General features: G+C 40.7%; 3 protein-coding genes across 4 annotated transcripts; 2 read left to right on the forward strand and 1 right to left on the reverse strand.

Moving 5' to 3' along the window:
• Nucleotides 1-266: 266 nt before the first annotated feature.
• LOC115750018 (general transcription factor IIF subunit 2) lies at nucleotides 267-3,898 on the forward strand. Of its 2 annotated transcripts, XM_048278928.1 has the most exons (7): nucleotides 267-369; nucleotides 403-669; nucleotides 2,112-2,220; nucleotides 2,565-2,695; nucleotides 2,780-2,827; nucleotides 2,979-3,125; nucleotides 3,713-3,898. In XM_048278928.1, the coding sequence occupies exons 1-7, from the start codon at nucleotides 367-369 to the stop codon at nucleotides 3,830-3,832; spliced, it is 825 nt and encodes a 274-aa protein (XP_048134885.1). In that variant the 5' UTR covers nucleotides 267-366; the 3' UTR covers nucleotides 3,833-3,898. The 2 variants fall into 2 exon arrangements, with proteins under 2 accessions (XP_048134885.1, XP_030542999.2); XM_030687139.2 differs by having other exon boundaries at nucleotides 274-669.
• Nucleotides 3,899-4,908: 1,010 nt separating this feature from the next.
• On the forward strand, nucleotides 4,909-12,522 carry LOC115749984 (RNA pseudouridine synthase 5). The gene is given in 14 exon segments (XM_030687061.2): nucleotides 4,909-5,033; nucleotides 5,123-5,180; nucleotides 5,545-5,572; nucleotides 5,686-5,732; nucleotides 5,855-5,945; nucleotides 6,399-6,564; nucleotides 6,831-6,918; nucleotides 7,060-7,144; nucleotides 9,113-9,188; nucleotides 9,385-9,452; nucleotides 9,775-9,844; nucleotides 10,941-11,019; nucleotides 11,813-11,906; nucleotides 12,176-12,522. Coding segments are annotated over 14 exon segments (1,137 nt in total). The 5' UTR covers nucleotides 4,909-4,939; the 3' UTR covers nucleotides 12,269-12,522.
• A 1,359-nt stretch (nucleotides 12,523-13,881) lies between these two features.
• LOC115749804 lies at nucleotides 13,882-23,782 on the reverse strand. Its single transcript, XM_030686775.2, has 4 exons — nucleotides 22,921-23,782; nucleotides 21,642-22,508; nucleotides 18,552-19,721; nucleotides 13,882-17,195 (listed from the first exon to the last, which is right to left on the reverse strand). The coding sequence occupies exons 1-4, from the start codon at nucleotides 23,096-23,098 to the stop codon at nucleotides 14,179-14,181; spliced, it is 5,232 nt and encodes a 1,743-aa protein (XP_030542635.2). The 5' UTR covers nucleotides 23,099-23,782; the 3' UTR covers nucleotides 13,882-14,178.
• Nucleotides 23,783-26,408: the final 2,626 nt, after the last annotated feature.

Below are 26,408 nucleotides of genomic sequence, written 5' to 3' on the forward strand. Positions count from 1 at the left end.
CTAAACTTTTGATTTAGTTCCTCTCCAAAACTTTTTTTTGTCTAAAAGAATTTCAACTTTAGGTTTAGTCTCAATTCTGTCTAAAAATTATCTCCAAAAAAGTTCGAGATAAATTTGGTACTGAATTTAAAGTTCGAGGGTTTTTCAAAGTAAAAAAATTAGGGCAAATTTAGACTGAATCTAAAATTGTGGCTTTTCCTTAATGGGAAAAAAGTTCAAGATGGGATGAGGACTTAAACTAGAGTTTGGGAATTTTTTAAGGCATCAGTGTTAAGTCTGTTGGAGAGAGTATCTGAAATACCGTTGTCTCCTCTCTCTCTCTCTCTCTCTCTATCTCTCTCTCACATTTTCACTTCCTCTCTAGCCATGGACGACAAACGAAGCAATGGCACCGCCAGCAACGACGGCCCCGGCAGCGGAACCAAAGCCGCCACCACCTCCACCAACGACTATGCGAACGCCAGCTATGTCTGTAGCGGGTTCGTCGACACGAGCAAAGCCGAGAGATCGGTATGGCTCATGAAATGCCCGCCCGTCGTATCCCGGTCTCTGTCCCTGGCGAGCCCGCCCGCGTTCGAAGGAGGCGGAGATGGCGTCGCGTCCTCCGTCCCCGCCGCCAAGGTCATTTTCTCCGTCGATCTTCTCCACGGCGGCGAAGATAACTCTGAGGTATGTATGTTTCGAAGTATATGCGGAGCGCGTCGCGGTTGTTGTTGTAGTTTCTGAGGTTTGTGGTTTGGATTTTTATTTCTAGTCCCTCGTCGTTGCGTCGTTGTCTAGGGCATGCCGGTTTTGCGTTGAGTTTCATTGCGTGAGCTCGTCGCGTTTGTGTCCTGCATTTTCCACATGTTTACTTCCGTGGAGTTGTCGAGTGAATTTGGTGGTGGTATTGTTATAGGCTTCTGGCCTCGATTGGCGTTTTTGGTTCGTCTTCAATATGAATTGGATGCGGTGTCTGGTCTTTTTATATTTTGAGTTTGTGATTTGTGATTGTCTGCTTGGCATTCTGGTTTGCGTCACTGGAATTTTGATTTGAGGTCTCCAGCGTGCTTTCTGTTTCAGGTGTTCCAGGCTGCCATTTGACAGATGAGTTCACATGTTTTCGCACATGCTTGTTGCATCCGTTTCTCAATTTATGGCCGTTTTCTCTGCTTAAACAAACGTGATGTGATCATGTCAACTTCACCAGCTTCTGATCAAAATAGTGACCTAAACTTCGCCATTTGTGGAGTTTTCCATTTCTGTAACAGTGGTTACGTTTGGCATTGTAGTAGTTTTCCCCTCTCTTTTCGACATTTTCTTCTTTCAGGATGAACCTTAAGAAGTAAAATTTGACACGAATAGTCAGAGTAAGCCCCCCAAAACATGTTAATTTGGGACCAGTTGATTATACATATCCTCTGTGCCCAAAAGCCGCCATGGATGATGTGGAGACTCGTTAATAATGCTAAGAGTAAATTTTAAAGTTCTAGGTTGTAGGGCCCAAGGAGCATAAACCTCACTGATATATTTGCTTTACTTTGGACTGTTCTGATATAACTTTTTGCTGGCACGCCTACTGCCAATTTGTGTACCTTATATAGCATATGGTATGACATGTCTTGGAATGCTTTCAAGTTTCACACTTGTTTTATTGAGTGGAAAATGAGTATTGCACTTCTGATAGTAGACGTGTGGCCATATGATTAAATCTGCTTAAGAAAGATAACATTTTTTTTAACTGATAATACTGTATTGGGAGAACTAGAAGACCTTATGAAATTGCTTATATGCACCCTGCATCCATCCTTATGGAGGGTGACACATAGACCAACGATTCCTACTCCTAGTTGGAGGAGTAAAATTTTAATTTGTTTCCAGGGTAAAGTAGCTTGGCTACATCTCCTATAATGTCCTCCCAGCTCTATCTTGATGCCTCTGCTACTTTTGCTACACCTTCCTCATCAACGGATTATCATTTTTTTTCAAACTCAGCCGCGTGCTTAATATTAAATCCTTGCATTTATCTTTTGAAAGAAATAGATGTGGATTGTGTTTTGGTGAGCACAGATTGCAGTTTTATTTCCAAGTCTTGGGCTGTTGCATTTATACGTTTGCTGAAATGACCTCAGTTTATGATGGAATTGGCTTCCACTGAATCTGGAAACGTACCAAGGCGGTACTCCATGGAAATGTCTAAGGACTTCATCCCGATGTCTGTTTTTTCAGAGTCTTCTCAAGGTACACAGAAAAATAATCTTTCTCTAAGATAAAGTAGGCATCAGTTACTTAGTTGTTAAATTACAACCTTAGTCGAATTTCAAATTCTTTCATATTTTCGTTCTGACTGCTTAGGTCTCAGGCCCTTCTCCAACATGTTGTGCTTCAGTTTATTTTTGTTACCAATTCTCGCGAAAACTGCAGATGGATCATTTAAGTCATTGCATACTAGTATCTCAGTGTTCTCTGGTGAAAACAGTAGTTCTTAGAGATGTTTCTGTACTCCTATTTTGAAGGATAGTCTGAATTTTGCTGCAGACTTTTACTCTCGCAATCCCAGCTAAAAAGTAACGGTTTTTGCTTAGGAAAAATCTCTGTGGAGGGAAAGATCCTGCACAAATTTGATATGAGGCCCCATGGTGAGAACATTGAGACTTATGGAAAACTCTGCCGTGAACGAACAACCAAGTGTATGAACAGATCTAGACAGATACAGGTTTCTTCAACTTGTTCCACTGTCCTCACTGTCTATTATAGAGATGCTCCATAATTTACCAAACTTTCCTCTCCCTTAATTTAGGTGATTGACCATGATACTGGCTCTCTTATGAGGACTATGCCATTGATGGTGGGTCTCTGGCTTCTAGCTTGTTTACTACTGGTTGATTTTCTTTCCTGCTTTGTGTCCGCTTGGGACCTTTAATTTGCTTGCCATTATCTGAGAATGCTCCTTTGCTACTGCTTATCTGTCATGACATATGAGGACCTGTGTGAAATAGGAGAAGAAGAAATTGCCAACTAAGGTGCCAGAAACAAAAAGAACAAGAAGAGATCGTGGAGAGATGGAAGAGATCGCGTTTAAGCTCTTTGAAAGGCAACCAAATTGGACTTTAAGACAATTGATCCAAGAAACTGATCAACCTGAAGTATGTAGCTCCTTCATCCTAGCTCTCTGAGTTATCTCGGTATCAGTATGTCTGCTAGGTGAATGCTGTGAGGTATGATTAGATATCTATGCAATATGGCTTCATATAAAGATGGACCGTACATATGCTACGCGACAAGCTGATTTCTAGTAATTGCCCATTGTGCCATCAATAAAGGCCTAGTTTAATGAGTCCACACTTGTCTTCAATCTCTTCGATTGAGGCTCCAATGCTCGATTTTAAGGTATAACCAATGACACTGTCTACACATTCCAGTCATGTATGACACTAGTTTGGGTTTTACACCGTTTCGGCAGATCGTGTTTAGCAATAGGGCTTTGTCCTCAAACTACTAGGGCATCATACTGCCCTTCAGGCTTGTATACTTCCCACCAGTGGAGAGTTTGGTGGATTGACTGTTTGCAAGCGCTTGCATTGTTATTTTACTGTTGTTTTTGCTCCAAAGAATTGTAGCTACTTTATGGAAGCAAGAAGTGATACTGAGCCTCCTAAACCTGATGAACCTACGTTTTTGTGCTTGGGGATCCAAACATTTTTGTAGTTGATGCCTTGTTCTCTCGCTGCAGCAATTTTTGAAAGACATCCTGAAGGACCTCGCTGTCTACAATAACAAGGGGCCCAATCAAGGAACCTACGAGCTGAAGCCAGAATACAGGAAATCAACTCGGGAACCAACTTCTGGCTAGGTTGTCTTACTCTGCCTACTGCTCTGTCGAAAGACGGTGATTGAACTAAGATTTTGCTCTTATGACTGGAAAAAAAAAAAAAGCTAAGATTTTGCTCATCTGTGCTCATTTTGGTTCTGAGAAAAAGGTCAGTTTTTTTTTTTTATCTTTTTGGGGGTCAAACTGAGAAAAAGGTAAGTTCAAAGGGCGAAAAAGCACAGGCCCTGTTTCTTAGTGTTATGCTTGGGCTTAATATGTGAATATACTCATCTCTCTCTTTTCGCGCATTCGAGCCTCAAATATGTTGGAAGACTCCATGATTCATTTTGTTATCGGTAAATCAAAGGACGATGAGGTCCTAAAACCTTGGCAGCCTAAATTAGGAAATCCTAGCAGTCCTAGGAAAGCAACAGCTTCGACAATAAAGTTCCAAAAGCTTCAAAGATGATGATGATTCACGCTTGTTTAACAATGCTATTCATTCTTCGACCCCAAAAAAAAAAAAAAAATGCTATTTATTCATCGATACATCTGAAACTTGAGAATGTACTGTTTTCAAAATGAAAATGCTTGTAAGCGGTACGAGTTGTATGTGCTGAAACTAAAAATATCTTACCATGCTTTTTCTATGCAATGAATTCTTGCTATTAGAAAGCATTGATGTAAATTCATGGAAAGGGCTGCAATAATTTTAGCCGAAAAGTTTCGGAAATAATAGTTGATCTTAGCCAAAAGGCTGAGAAAGGCATGAAAAAGTTTGTAGATTATGTAGAACTCGCTACACTAATGGTTATCTTATCGTCTCCTAAAAAAGTCCTGTGAAGATTAGAATAACATCCACGTCAGCAATTTTTTTTTTTTTCTTAGTTGTTAGTACAACAGCTAATTTTGCCCTTTTTGAATTTGCGTTTTTTGTTAAGGAATATCTAATATGGACACTCACTGGATCATGGGAAACCGAACCCGATCCAAAGAACAAACCTGAGCACAAAAGGACTGGACCCGCATTTGATTGATTGGCTATGTAATCAAATGGACCAGTTAAATCTAAAGAACAAACTAGGTTTTTCATTTTTGTCCAAAAGAAAAAAAATTCGAACAATCGAGGAGATTCCCAGTGCCCGGGCAATGACGACTGCGACTCCACGCACATTCGGACTTCCGTGGCCGGAGCTCAACGACGGAATCCTCTACAAGGACGTCGTTTCGTCTTCCGATCACGGTTACCTCTCTCTCTCTCTCTCTCTCTCTCTCTCCGTGCTTCGTCTTCAACCTGAAAGTTTTTCAACTTGCATGCATATATCCTTGCAGAGATGACGCTCATTCAGTTCTATTCGAGCAAATACATAAATTCAGCTCCAGTTGAAGGGTACGTCCGTTTGATTTACTCGAGTGCTGTCTGTTCTGTTGATCGCCAACTCCTGGTCGCGCTTGTTTCAAGTTTGCGCTAGAGAAGAGCGTGTAGGGTTCATTATTGCGGACGAGAAACCGCGCGTTACAGTGGATCAGAATCCAGAGCATCGAGAAATTTTGTGGTATTGGTGATTCGATGCGTTATGGTTTGAGTGCGTGGACCAGGGTGGGAGTGGAAATTTATGGTGTTGATCGGAGTTGTCCTCCCTTGGATTGCAGGGACTAGAGAGTCTCGTTCTTTTTCTTCTTGCGTTTTCTCTTCCATTAACGGATTGGCGATTGGTATCCATACACTGAGGGTTTTGCTTATCACGATGCAGTTGGTTGCAGCGAATCCAAAATGGACAGGTGCCTCTTCTGCAAAGAACCGAACTTCAGTTGGTTATCTTTCTAGTTTGGTGGTTTGTCATAATGTTGGCAAATGCGAGTCCTTTTAAGTGCTTATTGGCTTGCTTTCACAGATCAAAATCGATGGGAGAGTCGTTAAGGATCCAAACCAAAGCTTAAGGTGTCTGAATAGTCATGCTTATTTGTGTTTTCTTCACTATTGTTGGTTAAATGAACCTAACATCTGTAATTTGCAAATTATTCTTATTTTTCTTTCTCTTTTGTTTTGTTTGCGCTTCCCAGCGCAGGATTAGAAGTAGTCTACCATAGACTTCCTTGGAAAGAGCCTGACGCGCCTTACTTTCTTGAAATCCTCTATGAAGATGATAATATGGTAATTTCATTTGCGTACTGATGAAGTTCATGTTTTCTTATGATGGGAATGTCTAACTGAGAATTTGTTTAGGATATAAATAAGCTGCCTAGGCGCCTGATAAATGTGGACATAAGACGTCCTAGAAGTTAGACCCGTCTTCAGACTGAGCAGAGCTTGCTTACATTTGCTTATTATGGTACATCAATGCATTTATGAAGCCAAGTTATGCATACATATAGCATGGACAACATGGGAGTGAGCTTTAGAAAGGACCACTACAGCATTGGGTGGTGCTACTGACACAAATTCAAGTTGGGGTGTGTCGTGGTGAACCACATGAACAACAGGACTTTGGATAATCTGTGTCTGCTTTGAGGACTAGAGAGTTTCCTGTTTTGGAGTCTATATAGTTGTTCATAGTTTCATTTCATGATTCTCATTATCAACTTTCTTTGGAACCTCTTTTTTCAGATTGCTCTCAACAAGCCCTCTGGGCTGCAAGTTTTACCTGGAGGGCTTTTTCAACAAAGGACCGTCTTGTCGCTGCTCCAATGGCGAGAAAGCGAGCAGAGCACTTTGTTAGCATCACGAGAACCACATCCTGTACCTGTCCATCGGCTTGGAAGGGGCACGTCAGGTTAGTCTCTTTGGCTGCTAATAATTAATGAAGGCTCAGTCTGACTATTCAGAAACAACAATTACTTGTTTGTCTAGCTTAAACATGAGATGAGAAGCATGTTGGTGTAAATAAGTATCTACTAAAGTCGAGGCCATCACTTGAGATTGGAATGATGATCACAAAAGAGACTTAACTGAATGTTTGTCATACTTTTTATCTTTATGATGTTGCTTCAAAATCATGGAAAGTCATTGATTAGTGAAGAAACATTCCGATTGTTACAGGCATACTACTTTGTGCCAAGACAAAGATTGCAAAGTCTTGCCTTTCCATCTATTTTGCGGATGGAACATCTCTCATTGGAGGGTAAAGGTTCAAAGGAATCTCTCGATTGATGGTCTTCTTTTTTACTTGTTCATTGTGTTGAAAGGGAACAGCTGATACTCCCTGATAATTGTTCTTGTCTTCCCAATCAAATGATCTGTTGACAAAACTGCAATTCTTTTGATGTAGAAATACCACTAAGGAGTCCAGTTCTGTCAGGAAAATTTCAAAGATATACCGTGCACTAGTAAATGGACTAGTTGACGAGGATGAGGTAATGCTACAGCATTACTTTATTGTTCTTCCATTCTATTACTTTATTTCCATGAGTCTTAACCTGCTATTTTGATTTGTGCTGTTGCACTGGATTGATATGCTATTAGCAAAAAAGTATGTGACTAAGGCCTTTATTTTTGAAAAATGACTGAATTTTTTTACTTCAGTTTCCATGTGAAGACAACTTTTCACACAAGGTAGATAACCCCTGCAAAACTACCAGAGAATCGTTATTCAATGTGTATGATATCTTTCTATCGCTAGTGAAATTGCTTCATTCGTGTCCTATTATATGATATTATAGTTGATCCCTATGAACAACAGAACTGAAGTACATTGGCATGGAAATTACTATGTATAGAAGCCAAATTCCATATCATTTGAAGTAAGAATTGCACTTTAAATATCATGCACCCCTGGGTGGTCCAGTAAAAGAAAATGCAGAATTTTTCTCATTTTGAGTGGAAAAATTTAGAATAATTGTAAGAACTGATTACATTAGAGACGATTTACAAATTTAGGGTGGGAAATGCTCTACTTGACTTATTTGGAGATTACGTCCTTGACCTTTGCTGGTTCATGAACCCATACATCATCCTTGCGGAGCTGTTATGAATCTTCATTTTCGTCCAGATGTCTCTATTTCTCTTCTTTTGTTAATCTTGAATGAATAAAGAGGATTGGGGGGTGAAGTTGCAAGAAACTAAGGGCATGTTTGGGTAGGCTTTTACTTGTTGCTTGTTGCTTAATCCAAATTTTGCAACGGATGCATTCTGATCTTTTCTTAGGCCGTAACACCTCAAACCTTTCATGAGATACAAATTTTGACACCTAGATTCACATATAACATTTTCATAATCTTTTGAAATTTGGATAATTTTAAATTGCGGTGGAAAAGCAAAAATTTTATTATTGCTTTTTCTGAAACATGAACAGACATGCCTCGAGTCTCTGAAACATAAACAAACATGCCTTGAGTCTCTAAAAGACTCAGGTGATATTTTGCTGTGAAAGTTAAAGAAGGAATGGTAGATGGTTGAGTCCCACGAACTGCTGAGTAAGGAATTGCCGACCATGCAAAGGATGTTCTTGAGATAAGATGGACAGACTAGAGAGAAACATGAAGTAAGGTGGTTCAAAGAAACAGAAGGCATAAGATCACAAGTCCCTTAGCATAGGTCTTTGGTTGCATGGGTCAGCTTCAAAGAGGTAGAAGTATAGTGAAGTACCTAAGCATTAGTAATTTAATAAAAAGGAGTCCAGGCTTATTGGACTTCTAGCAGTTTGCCAAGATGCAGCAGATATTGAAGCTCTCTTGTGATGTTAGTGTTGGGTATTCTACTTAACCATATTAATTTTGAGCAACTCGTCAAGCCTTATTTTGTGGTCAAGCCTGGCCGTAACAACCAATTCCTGCGAGGGAAGCCTAATATAGAGGTGGGTTGCCAGTTCGTGCTTAGGATTTGTGCTCATTGGATTTATTTCTATACAAATTTATTGTAATAGAACTCACTTGATAAATTCCTAGATCTTGCAATGGATCATGTCCTACTATTACACAGAGAATCAAATGCTACACTACAAATCAATGTTCCATTATAGTAACGATACAAATGAATGTTCCATTATTGAATTTTTTTCGAAGTATTTGTCTGAACAGTTGATTCGAAACCTCATCAATTTCTCCGTTGCTAATATAGTTACTAATTTATTCCTTAGTGCTTATGCATCATGTTTTCTTGTCTTTTCTTCTCTAGCTGATTATTCACTTCTTATTTCTTCTGTCTCCATTCAAGAGCGATGCTCGATTCTTGTTATTTTAATAGTTCTCATTTGGATCTAATTATCTTATTTGAAACTTCCAAAGTGAATAAGGCATTGGTCATCTTTGTGCTGATTGCCTTCTCTTACTTTCTATGTTTTCTTTGAACTTTTAAATATTGGCTCTTCATTTTCTTCTCTGCAGGTTATTATTAGTGAGCCAATTGGAGTAATAAAGTATCCTGGTGTTGCTAAAGGGCTTTATGTTGCTTCCCCCTCAGGTTCGATGATATTTCCTAACAGTACTATGCTTTCTACGGGTTCTATGATTTTGCAAATACCATGACCTCAAGGGGACCACAGTTTCCTAGCAATTCTCCTTTCAATTTCTGCTGACTTCTGGTTTCTTCAATGTGTTCTCTTGCAACTGGGATTTATGCATCACTGTCTCATGCAGCTTTTAACTGTTTCAACCAGGTAAGCCAGCTCTGAGCAAAGTTAAGGTTCTTGAGAGAAATGTGCCGGGAAATTGCTCTTTGATCCAGGTATTCTGCACATGTCGCACCGGTAAACCCTAAAGGATTTTAAGTTTCATTTTCTGAAGTACCTGTGAGGGTGAAATCTAAAGGAGAAGTCCTTGAAAGTGATGGCACTTGAATATCCACTTAAGCATGCCCAATCATAAGCATTAGAGCTGGGCCTTCATTGTAAAGGAGTTTGTTGTCTGCTGTTTTTGGACCGTCTTTCAATATTGCACATTTCCACTTGCAAACAGCTTATCTTAGACAAAGTATCATGCACTCTATATTGTTCATAGTTTGCATGTATTTATGCACAAGTTCACTCATTTGCATTGGACTTTAACAGGTTGAGATCCAGTCTGGTCGCCCACATCAAATACGTATTCATCTTTCATTTATAGGGCATCCCTTGTTGGGTAAACATTCACATTTAATATGTTTTTCATCGATATGAATTTGTCAGTGCAATCTATGTAGTGTTAAATCTTTTTAGAAGAATTTGGATATGTTCATTGAAGATAGGACAGTGATGGATTATGAGTTGTTCGTAAGGAAGGAAATGTTGTGATACTGCGAGAGTATAAAAGGGTATCTCATTGTATAAATCAATATAGTCATACTCAGTGCTATGAAGTTGCTCCTTGAAAAGTAATTTCCCATCCCAACGGATATGCTTGTCAATGTCCTCCCTAAAGAACATGGTACAGGAGGTCTGTGATCTAGCCTGAACTGAACAATGGCAGCATGTTCTTATTGAAGACTATATATTAGGTTAAATTCTTACTAAAAGGGTGAAAAGCTCAGTTATGATAATGGCATCTTACAAATTAAGGTTTTTAACTGATGTTGAAAGAATTTCTAGCAGATGATGTGCCATATAGCTAGTCTTACATAAGCAATAAAAGTTGAGAAATTGTGCATTGTAGTAAGACGAAAAAGAAGCATCTCATCGATACGGAGGGGAGAGGCTATTATATCTCGTTAGAAGGGCAAAATGCATTAAGCAGGCCTCAATTTACTTATTCAGATCAGCAAGATATGGATGGCTTCAATATACTGATGCAATTTGTACAAGTCACTAAAAAAGTGACGGGATGAACATAATTTTAACATTGGAGATGACTCAGTAACACAACTTGTGGCAAGAAATTACTTTGATTTGGTTGATAATTTGCCTTTACTTTTTTCTATTTGATGCAAAGAGTGAGTAGCTGGAAATTGGATAGACCAAATTTGTAAAATGGAGTACTGTAGATAAAAGGCCTATACTCAATTTGTGAAAATTCTGGACTTTAGTTTCATTCCCTTTAACTTTATTTAAGATCAACGAAAGATAGACTAATGGACCTACATGCAAACTGATGTCAGATTATTTCTTAAATGTTGATTTAGTTTTCCTTTTCAGAGGTGTCAAAATTTTGTTGATCTTCCTCTTTTGTTTTAGTATGAAATTTACCTCTTGCTTGCAATATGTAGTTTCTGATGTTTAGTTCGTCTGATGTCATTTATCAGGTGACCCTCTTTATGTTAGTGGTGGGAAACCAAGATGCTTTGATTCTCAATCTGTTGATGAAGGTTTTGCGCAGGATGGGTATGTAGATGTCTTATGGATTAATAGTGGATAATAACAATTCCTTCTTACTTTTGAACCTTGTCAAAGCATCTCTCTTCTTCTGGCCTCTACACTGCGATAAATAGTGTGGCAATATGATCTCTCTTCTTCTGGTCACAGTGTGTTTAAATTTAGAAACAAAATGTAAAACTGGTTAGAAAACATGAAGCTCGTCTTAGTGAATAAAGAAATTGGTTAGAAATAACTTTTGTCAAAGTTTAACAAAACAAAACAATTTTCTCGAAAACTGGAAAATAACTGTTACAAGTGAAAATGCCACGAAAGTGTTATGATGCTTTGTTTTTCTTAAACTGTTAGGACAAAGTTGGTTAAAAACCCGAGTTGTCTCACTTGAAAACCCTATGCCAAACATGCTTTTAAAGAATTCTTTGAAATTTTTTAGTGAGAGTGAAGAGACTGTTCTGTGGAACCTCTGATCTTTGAGTGTTCAAACTAATTTCAAATGTTGTCAGTGATTTGACTTCTTTGTTATTCCAATGTTCAATACAAGTTGGGGCCCACAAACGTGAGTTTAATAATTGATGGCTCTTTGAATTTGCGTAGTCATCCTCATTATTGGAAAATGTGTTCCGTTTAGAAAAGGAGTGGAATGGAGAAGATTTTGCCAGAATGCATCATCCTCCTTACCCATCTTTGAAAATGAAAAGATGAGAGGACTGCCTAACTGGTTTAATCCACTTGATTTGCTTGATTAATTTATTTAGAGAAGTACGTGCTGTCTTACCATGCACTTTATTTTGGCTTTGCTTAGTGGGTATTGTAGGCCTCAACACGCAGTTCCAGGGGACTCTGGCTATTTCTTGCACGCACATCAACTGCTTCTGTCACACCCAGTTACAGACGAGGTAAGTGCGGGACCAAGCCTTGGCTGTCAAGCCATCAAGCTATCATTCTTATGTCCCAACATATTGGCATTACCCTACTCTGAGCATACGAAGAAAGGTTTTTTTGCATTGGTCGCATGGATGAGATTGTGTAATGGACCAAAATCACACTGCCCACGTAAAATGCATGCTAACCGTTTTGTCCTTGAATTCTGAGAAAGCTCGTCCCTCGTTGGTTTGCTTTTCCCACTTATCATGACAAGACAGTTGTGTATTGACCGCTGTGGCAGGTAATTAAGATAATTGCACCTTTACCATCTATCCTCCAAACTCAAGGAGAAGCCCAGAGCATTCAACAAGAGTCGGTTGGAAACTTTCAGTGATCTTGCTGGGTAAGAACAACGCTGCTTGGCAATCGATTGCGCATAAATCATCGTAATTCTCATATGAAAGATCGGGACCAGAAATCTAGCATGACTGCATTGAGGCGCTGGGTCAGCGCGGGGATGTCAATGCAAAGCTTGTTTCCCTCTTTTTGGGTGTTGAGGGCAATGTTTTCTGATGGATTAGGCCTTTCTTATTCGCGTTTGACCCTTTTTTTGCTTCCATGATAATTATGATTAGTTTCTTAGATAACTCGACAAGGAAAGGTTTAGAAATGAAAATTGAACGAGGCCGTAAATAGACTCGGGCCATAAGGTATAACAGGCCCTTTCTATCCTGTTTAGCCTGGGTCAAGTAAGTCCCCATGCCCTCCCTCACCAAAAAAAGAGTAAACCCTCCTGCCAAGGCCACTGGAAATGACGGGCCTGGCGATTGGGTCATGCCCTCTTCGTTAGGTCTTGTCAAAGCCCTATAACTATGCTTCGAAGCCCGATTTCCGGTTAATGGGCCAAATATGCGCTCTCGACTAGGAGATGCCTATTAGGCCCAGCCCATGGACTTACGGGACTACTTAAGGGCCGTAAAGGCCAATATAATGTGCAATTGACAGCCCATTTTGACCTTCAGGAGCTGAATTGAGGCTCGATTTTCAACTAATGGACCTATGCTATGGCCCAGTGGGCCTGATCAATGAATATGGACCATGATGGACTGTGCGAACCCCTTTGGGAAAGGAAAAGAACTGACAGTCCTTGCTGTGGGCCTTAAAGCCCAATAAATTGGGGAATTTGGGGCCCATACGTTGACCTTAAGCAATCCAGTTGAGGCCCAACTTTCAACTAATGGGCCTATTGTGGCTCTGAGTGGCCCATTAGGCCTAGACCATGAACCTAACGGGCTTATTAAGTGGGCCTTGAAATTCAATGCAATGGGCCCAATTTCAGCTATCAGACCGACAAGGCCGAAAGTGCGAGGGCCATTGGGCCCAGCCTTTGCACATAATGTGGGCCTTAAGGCCCAAAATATTGGGCTACGAGAGCCCACATCACGACCTGCATTAGCTTAATTCGTCTGTTGGACCTACGCTAAGGCCCATTGGGCCTGATGAATTTTCTGCACGAGGCCCAGTGAACCCAGCCCATATTCACGGTCCTAGTTGTGGGCCATAAAGCCCAATTCTTGGGGCTATTGCGGGCCCGATAGAAAAAAGAGGGGTCGATAGGCTATCTTCTTTTTCTGGGTTCTCGAGTTTCCGTCCGTCTCACAGAGAGAAAATGGTACCAGCTAGGCAACAGTGTGAACACACCAGTAAAGCAACAGTATGTGAACACTATCCGTCCGAAAGCGCCACTTAAATTGAACATAAAATTCAACAGACGTGATTATTAGTCTGACTTTGGAATATAATAACAGCAACAACAAAGAAAAATACCTAATGGTTTCGCAAGCTTGGCACATACACCACAGCTATAGGACCCAACGCAGCCACGAAGTCAAAAGACAAAACACACAAAGCTATGACCTACCCACCACCATATTCACCACTATAAAAGGGTCAAAAGCATCTTTTGACGATAAGGCGAGATGCTCCATCCCGCCTCCAGAAGAAGGGTAGAGAAAAGGATAAAAGATTTCCAGAGATTATTGCTGTATATCCCACCTAATACAACAATACAAGGACTGCGGCTGCTGCAGCTGCAACATTACAACCAACTACAATCATTTCTTCTTTTTTTCCCAAAAAGCAGACAGTTCTCCTGTCCGTCTCGCCTACATTTTAATTGAACAATACGAAATCTAAAAGAAGACTTAAAATGGAGCGATACAAAAACTATTATACAAGTCAAAACGGCAAAAAGAGAGAATTGCCGTTGAGGACCCCTTTCAAAAGGCCCGCCCACCGTTTCAACTACCTTCCTAAGTCCCCCTTACCTCTCCAAGACTCTTCCTCTCTGACAATATTCCCATTCTGATGCCCCACCAACGGATCAGACTGCGCAAATTGCATTTTGATAGCCGTCACAGGATCCGAAACGGTATTACATGGGGACCCCACAAGCACACCTCCTCTACCCACTACGTTCATTGCAATCATCCCCCTCCCTTGATGCTGAATGCCGGCAGACACTGCTTCAAACCCATTATACCGTTGCATCTCAGAGCATGCATCTTGACGTTGCTTCACATCTATGGCGAACGGTTGAACTTTCAATTCATCCCGGCTCCTATAAAGCCGATAATCCACAATCCCATTGCCGTTGGTCACTTCTCTTGATGGGAAAACAGAGACACCATTCAAACTACACTCGCTGCTCTTGGACACCGGCTGCAATGTGTGCTGCTCCAGTTTAGTCGCAGGCAGAGGAAAATTACTGAATGCAGCTGGATACTTGGCCAGCAAGAGTGCTGAATCAGGCAAAGACGAAATCTGAATTCTGTTACCATCCCAGAAACCGTAGCTCCTCAAGGGAACATTCTCCAGGCCTGTGTAGTTATTACGGTCGAACTTTAGCATCGCCGAATTCCCACCCTCATTATGATTACTATTGGGTTTCAAATCAGACTCCTTCCTGCCCGACTTCCGTTGAGGGACTCCATTCTCATCATTATCCTGGACATTTACCTTGGGTGTAGGCTGAGACGGTGGATGGCTGAGTATTTGGCCAAAAAGTTTGAAATCACCAGACTTACTCTGTTTCTGGGAGTCTGGTAAACTTGGAATATCAATTTTGGACAAGCCAATAGGTTGTTCTGATTTATGTGGCAGGAGAGGAAGCTCAGCTACAGAACTGTGAGATTTGCTGGTAGTACACTTCCTAAGATGGAAATCCGGCAGCACATATCGACAGGAAAAACTATTCTCAGGCTTCGAATGTTTATGAACGTCGGAAAACTCTCCACTGGTGGACCCACTGTTCTCCTGTGCATGCAACTGTATCGGATAACCTCGAAGTATCTGGGATGATTCCATCTGGCTCAGCAGGGGACTTCCAGAGACATGCTTGTAATATTCGTCATTACTGACAAATTGCTTGTGCTTCTCTTTATTAGGTGGTCCATCAGATGTTGATGACATTCTATCTTGGGTTCTACTGTTCTTGGAATAATTGGGAGCAGAATCTGATGACAAAGATCTAGTGGCACCTTGAAACTTTTCATCATGCCGTGAATCACTGGAAGATTTTTCGACAGGGTCCAAAATAAGCGAACCTTGATGCTCTGACTCAGACTTGAGAATGAACCCAAAACACGGGCTTCTATCAGCAGGCAATCGAGAAGAATTAATCTTCGCATCAAACTCTCCCGACGAGCAGAGCAAACTACTTCCATGAGTTGTATCACCATTGCACTTCTGAGGAAGCAACGCCTCCTGTCCCCATGCTACATTTTTAAAACCTTCCGAGCATGCTTGAATTGCATGATTACCATCAGCAGAAGCTGAGAAAGGGTAGCTGTGATCAGTATCTTCCCTGATAGATGCTGAATCTACCAGAGCAGCACCTGCTCCAGTTGCTTCCACTCTTGTGACGTCTAAATCTGCTATAGATTTCTGAGTTCCAACTGATGCAGAAATGGAACCAACACCTTCAGAAACTACCTCATCCCCATCTCTCATCTGGCAGACATCAGGGACCACAATTTCCATATCTTTGACGTATTCACAGCTTAACTCTCCACTACCAGTGTTCCCATCTGATTTGTTCAGGTCATCCTGAAAGTTCAAGGATTTACAATCAGTTTCAACTCGATTTACGTCTTTGACAAGCAAGTCCTCATCCATTTTAGAGCTTAACTTATCACCACAAATGGCTGAACTAATTTCTAAGCCACAGGCATCCTCCATGTCACCATCGCCATTGGCATCTTCACTGACAGGCGTATCCCTACTTCTGCAGATAGGAAGCAATGAATCCAAGCCAAGGCATTTTCGAGCCTTACTAAAGAAAACTCTACATTGATCTACGGATCGTGTCCCAACGAACCGTGAGATCAATGCAAAATCTTTACCATAAGATGATACAGCTCGCATGAATGCAGACTTCTCATCATCCGTCCAATCAGAGGCGTCCATTTCCCCAGAACTCTCACCTGAACATGTCTCCTCCTCTACATTCTCCATAAATTCAGGTGTAAAAGGCCGTTTTCGGACAAAATCCACCTTTGAACACTTCAGTTCCCTGCTTCCCTCAGCTGGATCAACAGAACTTGTGACACACGAACTCATTGCTTCCGATGAAAGCGACCCGCATATTCCAGCTAAAACATCAGCAGCAACTGTCTCCCTTTCACTCCCGAGAACATCAAAACTGCTACTCCTCTCCAAGTCACCACAATCAGCTCGTGATGATCTAGAGTTACAATAGCCATTCATATATATCCCTCCAGCGCATCCTTGTCGTTCTAGCATGAATTCATCCTCCCGGGCTGCCATCGCAGAAGCAGCGCCGAGGACATCAAGGGAGACAGCATTCACCTCACGGCTCCATCTTTTCTTTGATGTTACCAGGTAATTATTGGCAGCTAGTGACTTTCCTCGCTTTCCAAAGTCCAGCTTCTTCATAGTTCTCTCAAAAGTATCAGACTTGTGGTTTTTGTAATAGAAATCAACACAATCCGCAGTTGTCTTGTGATCAAGGAAAGAAGCAATCTTGCTGAAATCTTTCCCAATGGTTGCCAACTTATCCAGAAAAATTTCTCTTTCTTCTGCCGTCCATGGATTAATCATTTTCTTCTCTTTCTCGACGGCACAAGGATCTTCAATTAGACCATTCATGGAGATAAACCTGGATGCCATCTTCTCCCTGTCATCTGAGATCAATGCCGGCATTTTTAAGTACTTCCTGTAAGACTTCATTTGGGAATCTGAGAGCAGCTTGCTTGCATGGCTTAAAACATGTGATGATGGTACCAGGCTCAAATTGCCCACTGTAAGGACAAAAAAGGTATACAGCTCAGAAAATCAGAACATAAACAAACGGCCTATGTCGCCTAGAGTAAGACTTCATCAGAACATCAGCGCGGTGCAAAAAAGTGGCAACCTACACTAGTCAAACGATTTCAGTGAACCACTCAAAAATCAAATCACAACCAGAATGTCAAACCATATATCTACTTTCAGCAAAAAATGACGAGAATCAAGTAAATATCTAAAAGATAAGTAGAACCACGAGAAATTCCAATGCAGTTAAGGTGTCAACCCAAATTTCTACTTTCATGGAAAAATGACAAGAATTAAGAAAAAATATCTACGATAAGTAGAATCACAAAGAAATTTCAAATGCAGTTGAGGTGTCCATCACTGTCATCATTTCTTATAAAGACAAATGGCAGCCAGCATAAACCCAGTGAATAGCTACTGTGAGAAAATGGTGCTAACACAGACGTGCGCGCGCACGCTGCAGACTAAGGATGTAAGCAACTCAAGCTACTGGAGCTCAACTCTTCTAGTCCCCTATACAATAGACCCCTTAGCCTAATTGAAGAATGGCATCTTTGTACCATTCTATGATATATGTTCACAAATACAGGATAAATGGTGCAATTTTTCAATTTACTTATTGTTGTGAACTTCATTCAAGCTAATAGAAAATTTCTGGTCAAGTCCCAATCAAATGTGAGTCAAGAATTGAGCCCCGCATATTCATTTGGAGTCGACCTTTAATATCAAATTGCGTCAACTCCACCCAATACGACCCCATCGAAGACTAATTGGGATAATCCAGATGAGTTTGTTGGAGAGCCTAACAGAGAATAATCCAAAAGTATAAGCCCAATTTTCAGCTTAAAGTCATTGATTATGATGATAGAAAAAATCATTTTCCATCAATCATCCAATTTCACTTTGCATGCCTAGTTTGACGGTTTTTAGGTCCAAAATACGTATTATGAAAAGGTCCCAGCGTTGAAAATAATTTAACTGGAAACGAGTTAAAAGATAAGTAGTACAAACAACCAGAATGGAACTTCTTGTTCTGTAGAAGTAAAAACAATTGAGTATTTGCTCTTAAATAAAGTTTGCCAGTAGGAAACACGAAAAAAAAATGTAGGGGAGACAGTATAGTATGTCAACGATAACAAAGGAATAACCAAGAATAACGTCATAATTCATCAAAGTTGACTACAAAGTGACAATTAATTGATCTGGTGGCAAGAAAAGTAAAGTCAAATGCAGCTTGAGCAAAGCACAGCATCGACTACTTAAGAAAGGAAAAACAGGACTCCTACCATAACAGACATGCACAAGCATATTTACGTAGACCCCGACTTGGGTAAGTCACTTACCAGGTGAGGAGAAACGAGAACGAATGGAGGAGCGATTCTTCTGAGATCCATTAGGGGTCACACGAAGGCTCGACTCAATCTTCTTCTGAGATTTTGCACGTACTTTCTTCAAGGAAAGCAAACGCAGATCTTCCTTCCAGATGTACTGAAAGGCCTTAAATTTAAGTGTTACAGCCCTCTCCTTAAACCTTAGAGCACGCTTCCTCATCACAAAGTTATTTATGATGAGTGAGTCGATCTCAGGTGATGCCACGTAAGCAACCCTCGATACATCAAAACTACTTTGATCTCTCGGCAACAGCTTGTCAAAAACTTCACATGCTTTGCTTGCAGTTTCCTTATTAGAGGCCACAATAAACTCGGGTAGCATCATTTCTGAGTTAATGAGCATATTGGCACTATTATTGGCCCTATCTTCCTCACAGAACAGCACCATGGTTTTATCCCTCGAGGGAGATGCATTAGTTTTCTCCACAGATATTTCAAGCGATAATGCTCCTCTTCCAACGTCTGCAACCTGTGCTGCATCCATATCTTCAGCACGTTCACCTTCCTTCACTCTATCAGTGGTTACAGCTCCCTTCAAAAGACAGAATGGTTCAGCAAACTTAGATGTAGCAGTTCCAGGGCTATCAACACCAGCATTATTTGCAGCATGAGTTTCCTCTGATCTTCCATCACCAAGAGGCAACCCTCCCTTGTCCATGTTCCCAGAAGAAAAGATCTCCAAAGGAGATGGCCGAGAAACAACGTTAGAGATTTCATCATTTTCACCAGGTTTTGCGTCGGCCTCAACTACCAGAGAACTGGACGATGCTGTGCATGGACAGTGATCTCCAGACAGAGAAATGAGGGACTTACGTTCAGTTTCAAGAGAATCAATTTCCGATTCAGTCATCTCCAAGGCTTTCAAAACATCTCCCCTCAATAAAAGCAACTTATTCAGTGCAGTAGATCTCACGAAACCAGAATCCATTGAGCTAGGATCATCCAATTGCAGCAACTCAACAAGTGAAGACCCCATATTAGCAATTGAATTTGCATCCATTGTCTCCAGATTAAAAGAGAAACCCTCCTGTTGATCCTGGGAACTAGGATATGGCGACTGACATAGATTATTGAGATCAGTATCCCCATGTGATCCCTTCAGAAAAGATTTATCCTCAATCCCTGTTCAACAAAATAAAACTCTACACATCAAGAACCAACAGCAGAACTAACAAAAAATATCTGTGCAGCATTTTTCCAAGTTAAAGACCAACTGCACCTAATTTCATTGATGCAGTAAGACAACAAAAATCAAAGTACTAAAATCATATCAAATGTACAAAAATTAATCTCATCTTTGAGACAAAGAACAACATAATCAATAATCACTAACTGAATTTACCAAATCAAAATTCGAAAAAGGTGCAAATACATGTCAAAAAAGCAACTATTCAAAGCTATCTCCGTGATAAACTTAGAAACAGACAAAGAAATGTGGACAGACTAATCCAAACATCATATTCCCCCGAAATGTGAATGACATCTCATGGAGTAAAACGTGGAGGCCAAACCATGAAGTCAGAGACAGAATTGAAGTTTTCAAAAAATAAGTTAATACGCTAGTAATAACAATGGCAACATCATTCCACATCCGGATCTGGTGGTTGTGGATTCCACGCATGATGTCAGTATACTAAGTGAGATGACCCACCACCAACACGGAACTGGTTTTGCTTCTTGACTTCTAATAAACATATATTCCACTTTTGCATTTCAAATCATATTTTGAGCGTGTTGATTCTTTCATTGAGTCACTCATAGTCAAGCATACAGTACACATAATTTTCACCAATGCTACTCAGGAAATTGAACAGTTTTATATCAGTTCTACATAGCTTATTTACTTCATCTATCGGAAGTCTCCTTCTGACAGAGCTCACACGATGGTTTTGGTTTCTTATCAAATCACCCATTTATCGGTGCATATACTTTATCTTCCCTAAAGATAATGAAAACTAGATAATCTTTATGTAATTTCACATGTTTTTTTTACACATCTAAAGTCAGCCTGATGTCTGACCGAACTCGCGCTTGGTTTTGTTTTTGCATCAAACCAGTCCAACTTAATCCCAAGGTGGAACACGATATGGAATAAAGCACATGTATGAACATCAAAATCCAAGTGAATACAAAAGAACTGTTGGCTGCAACGCTTAAGATAGCTCAGATGGTGCTATTCACCGACTCAACTTGATTCAAACACCCACCAGCACCGCAGCAGACTCAAAAGCACACTTGACTAGAAGATCTACAAGGCATCACATTCAATGGAAATCGACACGACCGTCGACTTTACACCCTACAGAAACATGCACAAAAGCAAGCTCTAAAAAAGCTGCTATACAAACACTACCAATTGAACAGAGGAGAGCAGGTATTTCATGGAGGCCAAACATCAGCTTAGCTAAGAGTTCTTCCATCTTCATATTTCCGAGGGCAAATTTTATATAGAAGCATAGTTAAAAAAATTGCCCGAAAAGAAACTTTATTAACAAGAAAATTCAACATAATACGCAAATGACTTCACAGCACAAGAGCAAGCTTTACAAAAGCTGCAATGCAATATAATAGCAATTGAACACAGGATATCAGGTCATCAGAACAGAGGCCAAACATTAGCTTTAATATTTTTTCCATTCACAAATTCTCCAGGAGAAGCAAGAAGTAGCTGAAAACTTTGCCAAGAAAATCAAAAAGCTTGTAAAGCGGTCACAAACGGGTGCAATTTGTGTGCATCTATTTAATCATTTGCATATGCACCACAAATCCTATGCTAGTCCAACCGAATACTCATTACTAACTCTAAAGGGCTATACGCCAGTCCACAATAATTGTCGTGAGCTGTTCAGAACATCAAAGTGATTGTAATCCAAACAGATACTGAACCTTGCAGTATAGAACGACATCTAAACTCCCATATGCATTCAACAGAAAGATAACTGCTTCAATCATACTGAGATCATTTAGAATTTCAGTTCCATGTGAAACCATAAAAAAAAAAAAAAAAATTAATTGACTGCTCAGAGTACGTACACAACCTACCTGGAGAGGAGCTGCAAGCAACAGAAGATGGAGTTGCAGGAGAGGCGCAATCAGAAAATGCTGCAAGTCTAGGGCTTTTGTCAGCCACACTAACACCAATAGAATGGGCAGGCTCCATGACATTCTTCAATACATTTTCATCTAGACCTTCAACTTTCTTCTTCTCATACTTTGCCAGCCCTTCACCCCACCCAAGTCGAGGCTTCTTCTTTGAAGTCATCTCCTCAGATGGAGCAGCAGAAGTCACACATGTAGCTGCATCCTGGGATGGGGATGGCACTGAAGTTACATCCTTTGTCGATACTCCAACCTTTGTTTCACTGGAATCAACGCCCCCCATGCTTTTTGAGCTGCTAGAATGACTCAAGCCTGACCCACGAGAAGACAAGCTCCCAGAACGGGACCACTTAAGAGGCTTCCACTCCATGGCCACTTGTGACTTGTCAGGCTTTGGGCCTGAGGTCAACCCATTGGCATCATTGGTCTTGGCACCGATCAACTTCACATCACTAGACTTGTCATGATGGTCTTTTGGGTGCAGCTGATGGTAATCCCTTAGGTTTGTGAAGTCACCATTAGGGGAAGATGTTTGAGTGAGCATGTCAGCTGGCCTCTGACTATTATTATCAGTTGGCCTCCCAGGTGTATAAGAGCCGTTGCTTGTTTCCCATGAATGAGAGACCTTGCAATCTCTCTGCCCAAAGGACCCTCTATTGTCCCTGTAGCTTCGACTATACTTTCCATCTCCACGGAGACCTGATCTACGGCCGCTTTCGTCCTCCAACAGCTTGTCTGCAGACCGAGAAGGCACATAGCCATAACCAGATTCCTCAGGAAACAGGTGCCACCCACCCTGCTTACCATGACCTTCAGAAAATATTTAAAACAAAACAGGGAAAATCTTAAAAAATCAACTTGAGAAATATCCATACTCCGTCCCAACAAAGAACAAAACTTTATCAATCTCATCGCCACAAAAAGATATTATTCCATACTAAAACCGAGAGAAAAAGAAACTAAGATCCATGGACAATAGAAGAAAGATAAAAAGGTTCACAAAAAAGCTCTTACGGACCATCTCCTTTGCTTTTCACCTAAGGACCAAAGGAGATTAAAGCGCCTCAACTCAGATCATCTGGCCGAACGATCGCAGGCTTGCCAGAATATTAAATGAATATGCAAACCAAAAAATAAATATCTATCTTACACATGCTACAGAAGCAAAACCAGAAGAAAGAAAAAGAAACGGCACCACAAATGAAAAAAAAAAAAAAGCTACCTGGTGGCCGGCGAAAATCGGCAGATCCCCAGCGAGTGAAGCCACGAGATCCGGCGTGATGAGAGGACGACGACGACGAGTCCCTCCATCTGGCGACAGAACCCAACGACTCCGATCTCTCGTGCTTCCTCTCCTTGAAGAAGTCCTTCCGATCCCAAGGCAATGGTTCTGGCGGCATAAATAATCTGACCACCCCTATCGCATGGGCTTTCAAAATCTCCGCAACCCTAATTCGATCAAGATCCAACGCACGACGCCAATATAACTCAAATACCTCTCACCAAGATCTCTCAGCTCCACCGTAACGAATCTAGGGTTTTCAAAAGCAGGCACGAGAAAAACAGCGCCTGCAAACTGTAGCTCCCAACGTTTTCAACCGGAGATCGGATCAAAACCGCCTAGCAAGCGAAGTCAGGGTCCCCCGATCAGTGCCAGACACCGGAGACCTCGAATCTAGGGTTTCCGCCGCAGAAGTAAACCGCAAATCCCGTCTGCCGACCTAAGGAGGGACTGTTTCACAGTTTAGGGCACGAAAAATCCCCAAAAACCGCCAGCCTGGGCACAGGAACTGCGAGAAGCTGAGTGCTGGGACCGACACCTTCCCCGACTGAACCAGATCCAATGGATTTCGACTCTAGGGCTAGGAATTCTCTCCAGGGGGAGGAGGAGGTGTTTCAGGCTGTAAATTATTCGCGAATAAAATCAAAATTTTCTCTGGTTTTCTCTCTCTTTCTACGCAAAGGAAAGAAAATCTATGGAGCAAGAAAGTCAGAACGTGAGCCGATAAGGGACAAAAGCGAGCCTTGAGTGAGGAGAGAGGAAGAGGCAGAGGAAGGAGAGAGAGAGTTGTGTGTCTGTGCGTGTGCGCGCGTGTATTCGGATCTCAACGCCTTATTGAACGGCATTGCAGACCCATTTCGGGTCCGCATTTATTAATTTCCGAAAATAAATGGCGAGGCAGCGAAACAATTCTTTATTATATTAAAAATTAAATTTAATATCCTTTCTTTTTTTTATTATTATTATTCTCGCGCTCAATCGACTTTATCTTCTTCTTCTTCTTTCTCTCCTTCGTTTTTTACTTTGGGCCCCTCACCCCAGCGGCGTTTTCTTCGGTATTCCGGAAATGCCCCTGTGTCGGGCGGGATTTTACGGTGCAAAAGGGAAAGTGCTCCCACGCGCCGCCCATGGGATTCTTTGCTTTTCGATGACGAAATTGGCCTCGGGAATTTCCGGAAATGGCATCCCCGCGCGTGTCGACATAGTGTTTGCTTGACCCTCCGAAATTCGGATGCTCACCGAATCTGCCGTTTGCCTGCCAAACCAGGGACGGGCCTCAAATAAAGGGATGCGAGAAGGCGGTGACATGGCCCAAATTGGACAGGCCCATTACCTGGTCTCTAGCAGGAGGCCCATTACGAAGTCCAAACTCGGCCCGTTTTAAGCCCGTATGAAGTTCACGCCCCCTCGGGCCTCTTCCTCTTCTCTCTCCCTCTCTATGAGCATGGGCACTTGCGTGGCGAATGAAGCAAATGGACGCTCAACTTTCAATCTTTTTAACGTGGGTTCTTGAACTTCAGGTCAATATGTAATATAATTTCTAAACTTTAAATTTATTCAATACAAACTCTTGAATTTTTTATACATGTTCAATCTAGTCTATGAACTATATAAAATTATTCATTGTCGCCATTCCAGTAGTCCAAGATCGGATATAACATTAAACATCTTCATATGGTTCGGAAACTAGATTAAACATGTACCGAAATTTTACCAATTACATTGTATAAATTAAAAGTTTATGGATAATATTGCATGTTGGTTTAAAGTATCATGTGATCTGATTAAAAGTTCAAATATCACATTAGATATTTAGTCAAAGTTCATGAATTATTTGTATAATTATCTTGCACGTATCTTGCACGCATATTATTGGTCGTTGACCGTGAATGAGCTCTCATTGGTTGATGACCAGCAGTGCGCTTGTACTCATTGGTCAAACCAATAAAAGCTATCAAATTATTTTCGGTACGTTACTTTATTTTTTGCGACGACTAAAGGCAAAATTTGACAAAACCCTGGCTCGAGCCGACCCCACCAAGAAGGGTGCGGCGTAACCGCATCAAGTCTTTTGTAATCCTCTGCTCTCAGACTAGGGGGAACAAAAACTAGGGAAACGTCGCGAGCTTTTTGGGTGAATGAAAAACGGATTATAGACAGATTATAATGTTCGGGAAAGGATCTTTGATGAGATTCGAATAACAATCTTTCAATGTTTGAGTCTGAAACAATATGGGTGATGTAGATTCGAATTTGAAATTTTGGGTGATTTGAAAAACAATCATCGCCCTATTTATTTATGAATTACTATCTTATTGTTGCTCTTGTAATCAATCATTAATTGATTGATTATGCGTGGATTATGAGAGATTATTCTATGCGGTACCAACACATTCCCCGCATGCTGTAAATTTCATCATACTTGGAGTCACGTATGTATGGATTTCAATTTTGATTAGTTGGTTACATCACACATCATTGTCGCATAAAACGCGCGTTTTTGGTTTAGACCGAAAATAGCATTAGTAACTTTGTGGCAACAGACATGGGTCCAAGCAAAGGCCAACACCAACCTTAAGTAAATAGATAACCAAATGAAAATATGACATTAGGATTTCAAAATTTAGGAAGGTTTAAACAGGAACGCTCGAAAGCATTGGTGTCAAGTGAACTCGACACGTGTGAGCAATCAAATCATAAGAGGCAAATAAAGTATGATATCTCACACACGATGAATTCACATGAGTCTGGTGAATGTTATAATATTTCACCAATGAATGGTACATTCATCACCAACAAGTGTAGATCCTTCAATAATCTCGTCGAACTAACATCATTAGTCTACCAATCTATTTGTCTATACTATGCATAAAACCAACTTTTAAATAGATGTCCATTTTTCATATTACCAACACCCCTTTATCCCGTGTCGATATAGAAAAAAGCAAATAGATTGGTATCTAGTATTGATAATTAAAATTTGCATTTCTGGATGATTACCAAACAAATCTCCTATTTCCCCGAGCACGTATGGTCGCATTGTAAGTTCATATACAATTTCTCTACCAACAATCATTCACAAGAAACCAATATCTATTATATGTACAAAACTAAGTTTTCATTGTTAAGATAATTACTTTGTTGTTACATTTTTCAAAGCACTCGTGATTAAATATAGTTTTCTTTATCAAAAGAAATATTACATTTATATATCATAATAACAGTTGAAATGGTAAACGAGGACAATGGTGTTGACATAAAGCATATAAACACTCGAAAGGAAAATTTCAAATAAGGGTCCCGAAGTGCTTTGATTTTATCAAATAAAGATTTGAAGTGGACGTTGCTTTAAAAATTGGTCTGAAGTGCCCTCTTTAATTCAAAAAAAGGCATAATCAAAGGGCATTTTCGTCTTTTACTATTTATAT

Source organism: Rhodamnia argentea, chromosome 5, assembly GCF_020921035.1.
Source record: "Rhodamnia argentea isolate NSW1041297 chromosome 5, ASM2092103v1, whole genome shotgun sequence".
Taxonomy (NCBI): domain Eukaryota; kingdom Viridiplantae; phylum Streptophyta; class Magnoliopsida; order Myrtales; family Myrtaceae; genus Rhodamnia; species Rhodamnia argentea.